Source organism: Salvia splendens, chromosome 13, assembly GCF_004379255.2.
Source record: "Salvia splendens isolate huo1 chromosome 13, SspV2, whole genome shotgun sequence".
NCBI lineage: Eukaryota > Viridiplantae > Streptophyta > Magnoliopsida > Lamiales > Lamiaceae > Salvia > Salvia splendens.
The window spans coordinates 12,291,895-12,299,873 of record NC_056044.1 but is presented as its reverse complement, the minus strand read 5'-3'; the positions used below and the strand labels follow the sequence as shown (position 1 = coordinate 12,299,873).

The 7,979-nt window shown below is 35.8% G+C and overlaps 1 protein-coding gene across 5 annotated transcripts; it reads right to left on the bottom strand.

Annotated features, from left to right (window-relative positions):
* Nucleotides 1-683: 683 nt before the first annotated feature.
* On the bottom strand, nucleotides 684-5,991 carry LOC121761902 (polygalacturonate 4-alpha-galacturonosyltransferase-like). Of its 5 annotated transcripts, XM_042157608.1 has the most exons (11): nucleotides 5,874-5,974; nucleotides 5,643-5,781; nucleotides 4,250-4,284; nucleotides 4,111-4,170; nucleotides 3,875-4,009; nucleotides 3,708-3,780; nucleotides 3,580-3,626; nucleotides 3,066-3,400; nucleotides 2,619-2,976; nucleotides 1,439-2,026; nucleotides 684-1,202 (listed from the first exon to the last, which is right to left on the bottom strand). In XM_042157608.1, exons 2-11 carry the CDS (start codon nucleotides 5,776-5,778, stop codon nucleotides 927-929), a joined length of 2,043 nt encoding a protein of 680 aa, XP_042013542.1. In that variant the 5' UTR covers nucleotides 5,779-5,781; nucleotides 5,874-5,974; the 3' UTR covers nucleotides 684-926. The 5 variants fall into 5 exon arrangements, with proteins under 5 accessions (XP_042013542.1, XP_042013541.1, XP_042013543.1 ...); XM_042157607.1 differs by having other exon boundaries at nucleotides 5,643-5,991; XM_042157609.1 differs by having other exon boundaries at nucleotides 3,580-3,623; nucleotides 5,643-5,991.
* Nucleotides 5,992-7,979: the final 1,988 nt, after the last annotated feature.

The window sequence follows — 7,979 nt, the reverse complement described above, 5'->3', positions numbered from 1 at the left end:
GACAGGGTCTCGCTCTCTCGGCATTGAGCTCGACAGGTCGCTGACCTTCACTCAGTGGGCGGTTGGGCATGCGATCATCAGCCTCGAACCACTCGGCGGGCGCTGATATGAACTCAGACCGTTCAGCGTGTCCAGTGGCTCAATTGGTTATCTTCTCATTTCTATACCTTTTTTCATGTCTTTTACGTATCAAAACTCAACAAACACATCAAAATATCAAAGAATACAATATGTCTAGTATAAGACCTTAATTCACATGTTATACATTCAAAACAACTCAAATTTAAGCCTTAAAAATATGTAAATTTCATGTTTATCACCCCACCTCCACCGATCACCCCCATTATAGGCGATTTCAAAATCTACATTACTTTCACATTTGTTATATTTTAACTCTTTTCTAAATTTAGAATTTGATCATTTATTGTTCACCATCCTCTCTCAGAATATATTTATCCTGGACATATTTATCATTAGTTTTCATAAACTAAGAAAAAAACACAATACAAAAAAAGGAGATAAAGTTTGGTTACATATGACTCCCTATTTGTTTAAAAAATAAGACTTTGCTCCGATTTTCTAAACAAAGATTCCTATGTAAAACAAGTGAAGTATTTTAGTTGTTTTTCTCTTCATCCATATCCCCTGCCAGAGCCTCCCACATCCTCAACCACAATACTCTGTTTACACAAGAAAATACCCAAGTCCAATTAAATCAAATGTTGACATTAAGTAGGGTGTTCAAAGAATACAATTAGCAACTCCTGCATCCTCATCTATCAACAAACACATATTTTCCCGTAAGTAATGTAGGAGGACCGGCGGACCGGATCAGGGTTTTAATCGTTTCCATGCTCGCTTAAAGACATGATCAGATTAATTGAATTGATCACACGAGTTGATGATCTGTCTGTACCATTGTTCCATCATTCGCTCAGTTTGCAGTTGCGTACATATGGGTGGTCGTACTTTATATACTTGGTCCAATATGGTTTGTACTTGGTCATTGCCAGTTCTAACCACGGTTTCATGTTTCCATTGTAATGTACAACGGCTGCATTCTCTATGTCGGTCTTGTCAATGCTCGGATTGTAACCCAAACCAAGCACGTGCCAAGACTTTTCGAGTGGATGAGTCAGCCCATAGAAGGTAATCAGACCTGGAGGTAGAGTTCCAAGCTTCCACAGTACCCTGTCTTCATTCTAACAACAACCAAGAAAGTCACACATCATTCTTATCTATGTTATAAAAACTTACAGAAAAGTTACTTTCACCTTTCCCAAAACCTTCACCATTATAGTAATGAAATAAATTTCAATGCAGTTGAATCAGATAATCACCCCCCTCCTCCCACTAAAAGTGCACACACACACACACACAAAGATACACATACAAACAATGACAATAACTAGAAGAAAAAAATGTATGCAAGTCATACCATATTCTGCCATTTGTGGTATATACCAGTTATATCCTTCTTCTTCCACTCCTTTAGATCGAACATGTTCATTCCATAAGCCCACCCACAAGCATTGGGATTAAAATTCTTAGCAATGTGAGGGTTGGAGAAGTTTAGATATTTGTCAAACCTATGGAAGCTCTCGCCACATGTTTCAACTGCACCATTTACTTTTCCATGGAGATCAACCGACCAAAGTCCAGTCAAGTCTTTCTGAACAACAATGTCGTCATCAAGGAAAAGAATTTTATCCAACTTTGGATAGACCTGTGGGAGGTAGAACCTTAAATGGTTAAGCATTGAAAGATATTTTGGGTTCCTGTACTTCAGGTTAGAGGAACCAGCAGAAAGTGTGGTTGGATGAGCCGCCTTGAAATAGTACTCTTTCATAGCAGCAGACTCTAACTGACGTAGAACAGGGCAATATGATGAGTTCAGCCACTTGAATTCATCTACATTTTCAACATGGATTGTAGCTTTACCCGGGGGATTCAAAAGAAACCACATATTCATCGCACCAAAGTTCAATTTATCAGTAACAAGATGGAAAACGTGTTTCCTGGGGTCCTACAAGAAAAAAAAAACTTTTTTTAAGTAGCAAAAGCAAAATGTCAAGAAACAAATCATTAGCATGAAATAAGTGGCTAAGACGGAATAGAATAACACCACTATTTATTACTGCTTGTGAACATATAAGCATACATAACATATGGTGAAGAATAGTAGCAGAACAAACATTGGTTGTCTGCATGCATATTGTGCACACTGCACTAGAATCCAATTCACGAAAATGTTTAAGGATAAGTTCTGTCCATGCCTGTACGATCAATTGCACATCGATTTTGTTCTTACAGATCAATAGAAACGATACACACATCCTTACGACAATGCATACTTATTGAATGTGTTATTATGTTATGCATGCATGTGTAGGCCATGCAAATTATGAGGAAAAAAAAGGAGAGTGGACTAAAATGCTTATTTGTTGTTCCACTACATGCCATATGGACCTACAAGTATACCCAAATATACATTATATTGCTTGAGAATAGCAAAGATACTATCTTAAATTCTTAATACGATGTAAAGACAAAGATTAGACCTAAACCCATAAACCTAGTTTTAGTATGAGAAAACACAGACCAGTAGAATTTTATACCTTGGCATTCATAATGGTTGAGTTGACCACTACTGAAGCAGCAAGAACATTATCCGAAAAAAGGGCATAATGGTAAAGAATTGGGTTTTCCAGATTCTCACTCCGAGGGAACTTTCTTTTCTCAGGTGGCAGGAGGTAATAATCGATAGTCAAGCGCATGGCCAAACAGTGAAGCCCATTTGGTATTGTCTTTGCAGCTAGCTGGCTAAGGAATGTGCTCTGCTTTTTAAGACTCCTGACTTGCTCATCCGCAGATTGCAGCATGGCTCTTAGTTTCCCAGTGACCAGGTTGCAGTCGTACAATTGCTCTTTAGCTTTAGACAGCACTTGGCCCATCAGTTTAATTTTTTCAGGTGCACTGCAACAAATATTTATGATGTTCAAACAATATAAAAACAAGAATATAGCATTCAGCTGATAAACATAGATAATTACATTACCCATTACCTTGGATGTAGATCAGAATCAACAGTGACATCTCCTAGAGAACGCTGGCTTTCCTTGAGCCGATTCTGCAATTCATTGGCCAAATCGGTCTTGTTTTTCATCCTTGCAAGACTTGTATATACCCTTGCCATTATCAATTGATCACGTATCAAGCGTACAGTTGAATCAGTGTTTTCATTATCATTTTCTTTCCTCCAGATGCTATACTTCCCCAAAACTGCGGAGTCTACTGATTTAGAACGCTCAATAGCTGCATTTTCGAGCTTTACGGTTACTTCATCATCCGGTTTTACCAAGTCTGCAGCACGCTTTTCACGTCTTTTTTCTCTCAATTGCTGCAGAGTTATTGCACAGTTATGATATAGTTCATATAGGCCAAAATACCAGGACTCCAGAAGCAGAATTATATTTCATAGCATAATCACTCTTCATTGACATGCTCAGATGATGAAATATTATAATTTTAGATAACAGCGAATAAATAGACTAAAACGGAAGCCGTCCAGGGACTTACCCTTCGGGACAATTTAGCTGGTGTCTCAAGGAAAACAGAATTATCTTCTGCAGTGAAAAGGGCCAGTCAAACATCTGATTCAAAAGTAACAAAATAAAATAATATGCATGCAAAATCTGCACAAATACCTATACCATTTGAAGCACGTTCCTCCTTGAATCTAGACGTTTCTTTCTTAGTCTTCAAGGCTTCCCCAGCAGCCTTAAGTTGCAAAAGTAAGGAACATAATTTTCAGGCTTTTGTGATCAAATTGACATTTTTCCACTAGCTAAAATTACATTATGTTGATGCTGACCTCGGCAGAAGTGGCATTACCAGCAGACCTTTTGTTCCCAGCTACCTTCCAAGAGGCAGACAATTTATCTTTTCTAAAAAAGTCAACGTTTAAAGGTCCCAAATCATTTGTACTGGCGTTAATAACGTCAATTACCTATGATAATGATTTAATCAGTGGAAAACGCATACAAAAGCATAAGTACAAATATTTGAACCAGCAAATGTTCAATTAAAACGTGACTGATAAGAACCTACATCTTTCGAGAATAAAGAATTAAGATGTTGCAGTGCCAGCCTCTCTCTCCAATTTAAATCCTGATAAAAGTAATACCTTCTCATTAAACTATACATCAGAGCCTACCATCAGAATCATGTCATACATAAAGGTGGATACCTGTCTGCTGGACACGATTGATAATTCTTTTTGACCTGTACAGTCATAAGTTCGCATTACTTGCCAATTCAGAGAGAAAGAATAACATTTAACCATGCACGCACATGCTTTGGAACTAAAAGAGTAAATATACAATTCAGTGTTTCAGATGACCATAGAGGAAAGGTGGAAGAAATCTAATTGGTTTGAAATGGCACAAGGTTTAGCAACATATCCAATCAATTCATGTAGAGCAGCTTACTTATCTTTTCCTAATTTTCCTAATTTCCTCCGTTCCTTTAGTGCAGATTTATGTGTGTGTATGTCTCTGAGTGTGTGTGAGAGAAAGAAACAGAGAAAGAGAGGAGGGGAGCGAGGCTACAAATTATAGAATAAAAAGCAATAATTACGTAACAGAACTGAAAGAGCTAGAGAGTTCTAACAGCTCTGGACTCCTCCACCCTTGATCTGTGTTTGCTACCTTAAGAAGCAAGCACACATATTTAATTTTCTGTGCCTATGAACATTTTCTGCTCTCATACAATCTCCGATATCTCAATACCATGACCATTCAGTTATATTCACTGACAAAGCCTCCTCCATTCACCTTAAGATCTGTGTGCAGTAACTGTTCTTAGCAAACAACAATTTCAATGAATTCTATTTAAAGGTAAACAGAAAAACAAACACAGAATATCTAAAATGTAAATTGATCTCAGAAGTCTAATGTGGTAGCTTTTACTATTATAATAATGAAGAAAACACGGATTGGTAGTCATATTGGTAGGATCAAAACATATAAACAGATAAAACTGAGACAATGACTTTACAACACGACATCTGAGTCATTTTTTATACCTTCACATCTTTCATGCTGCCAAATGGCAATCACTCAAACCTCAACGTGAATTTTGAGAGAGAAATAACCCATACCTAGAGGTTAACTGCAACTGAAGCAGCAACTCTACTCCTCACAGGAAAATATAAATTTTTAAGCATCAAACAAGATAAAAAAATCCGGTGACTATCCAGATTCCAGCTACGGTAGGTGTTAGAGTTACCGAACCATTTTCAATTTCGTATCCAGTAAAACTACATCATGTCTCATAAAAGTCAGTTATCGCGCTTTAAATCCAATAACATTAAACCGTTGAAAATGGTGGAACCATCCGTCTCATAGTTATATATACACTCATTATCACTAAATATATGATCTATAATCAAGTACTAGGTCTAGAAATTTATGATGTACACGCTTCTATAACTCCACAAAGGCACAAACCCCAACTGCACGGTTAAATTCCATAAAATTCATTAATAATAACATGATTCCCCAATACATACAATCAATTCATCCACAACTGAAAACAGTAACAAAACACAACAGTAGAACAAAGTATTGGACAGAACTAACCGGAAGAAGCGGCGGTGACGAATAGAAGGGAGAAGGCGAGTAATGAGACGAAAAACACGGCGACGGAAGCGAAGACGCGAGATCGAATACCTTTACTCTTGCCTCCGCCGGATTGCGATCCCCCCTTAATCGCCATGCCCTATCATTCACCGTGAGAAGCAGTCACGCGTGGAATCGGAGAAAATCGTGCACGCATTGACGTGATACGAGTGTACAGAAAGAGAAAATCACAAAATATAGAGAGAGATCTCGGATTATCGTTCAAGCTACTTGATTGAAGTTCATCATTCACCGTCTATGCGGATTCGCGAGAACACACTCGGTAAAGTGTGGTTTTTTTGCTTTTCCTGTGCGTATGTGAGGATTTGAAGGGGATCGGGTATCCGGGTCGGGTCAAACCATTTTGTTTTATACAGTAACATTGTGTATTCAATAAATCTTCAGAAAAAAAAATGTAGTATCTAATTAATTTAGGATACGACATAGGTATGTAAGTACTGTTTTTGATGAGCTGAACTACTTAAAAGATTAGCTTGGTTTGCAATTATTAACATCTCATCGGATGGTGCAAATAATATTCATTCCATTCCAATTTTACTCCTCTCTTTGTTCCATAGTAGACCATTTTGGTACGTTCATTAGTAATAGAGTTATTTTCTTTTTATTAGTAAAAGTCAACACATTTATTCTTACTTATTTCACTCTATGTTACTTTATTTTCTCTTCATGTCTCTACCATTTTCATTTCTTACTTTATTCTTCATTTACTTAACCAACTTAATATAATTTTTCTTAAATCGCGTGCCGAAAAGAAACGTCTCTACTATTGCGGAACGGATGGAGTATTTTGGTTCACTCACGAAATCTCCTTCTACTTCTGATAACGTAGCTCACTTTTAATCTTCTGTTTTTTTCATTATCTATTTTCTTATGTATTCAATTTCATTTAATAATACTTTAATTAATTTTTTTATTATATTTTACTAATTTCATATTGAAACTTGCACTATTATCTACTATCAAGACTATTAGCACTGAACGAAGGGAGTGCATGATTCATTAACAACTTATCAAACACTCTAAAATTTCACATTATAATAACTAGTGTTATCACCCGTGCTATGCACGGAACATAAAATTTTTAAACATTAAAGATAAATTCTAAGGTACGTAGATTAAAAAAAGATCATAAAAAAATATAATGATGTTTATAATTAAGAATATGTGTTAATTACACTAAGTATTCATAACACTATAAATAATAACAAAAAGAAAAATGTACTTCTCTAAACCCCTTCTAAATGAAATATTTCATATTCGACAAATGATGCTACACAATTTTAATTTGATATGAGTGGAGCAAAATAAAATAAAATAAAAGATAAATAGAAGATGTGCGACTAAAGATCAAATAGTACGTGTTAGTTAGAATAAGATATGCAAGTAAAGGAAAATGTGCGACTACGAATTAAAGAGGAAGAAATTATATAATTTGAAAAATAAATAGCTCAATAGTTTTAATCAAAAAAATATATTATACCTAGTTATTTAAATAAAAAAATTAAGTTAATCCATGTTTCTCTCCCTTGATTTTTTTTAATTGCCTCTTCTATCCTTCTTTCCATTCTCTGTGGCCGCCCGAGGCGTCGAGGGCGACGCCGGCCAGCAGCTCACGTCAACAAAATTATGTGAGTTAATTCGAGCGCACATCATTTTATCCAAGCTAACCCAAATACTAATTAAAAAAAGTGGTTCAAAAGAAAAAAGAAAAAAAAAGGAAAAAAATAGAAGTAAATGAGAAGGCTATTAAAATGTCATTCTGTTATCTCCTCTCGATTAATTTAACACCCCAATTTATTAAAAGGAAAAAAATCATCACAATTTCCATTGCTCCACCATAGTATGTTGAATTATTATCAATATAATATCTTTTTTTTTCTATTTCTTCTCTGTTGGAGAACCCAATTTGAAATCTCTCAAAAATTGAAATCTAACATATATATTGAAATCTAACAGGTATATGCATGATTTATAGACTATTACAACCTTTCAAGTTAAATTAAATGTACTACAAAAACATTCAACATTTTAAAGTACAACAAATTAATAGAATTCATGGTTTAGGAAGATATATAGAATTAATAGATTTTTTTAGAATAATATACAATTATAAATTTGTATATTTGCAATGTGTCTTATTAGAGCACCCCCAATGGCAGCATGGGACATCGGACCCATCCTGTCGGGACAATCCGTCGAGACCCCATTGCTGGTGTCCCGTCCCATAGAGATACTTGGTGTTGAAGGTTCTCATCCCATCCCATCTCGTCCCATAGG

Coding starts and splice junctions, on each gene's coding strand:
- LOC121761902 (XM_042157607.1), bottom strand. CDS start 5,778: ATGGCGATTAAGGGGGGATCGCAATCCGGCGGAGGCAAGAGTAAAGGT. Junction 3,781..3,874: donor GTAATGCCACTTCTGCCGAG/GTCAGCATCAAC, acceptor TTGCAACTTAAG/GCTGCTGGGGAAGCCTTGAA. Junction 2,027..2,618: donor CAACCATTATGAATGCCAAG/GTATAAAATTCT, acceptor TTTTTCTTGTAG/GACCCCAGGAAACACGTTTT.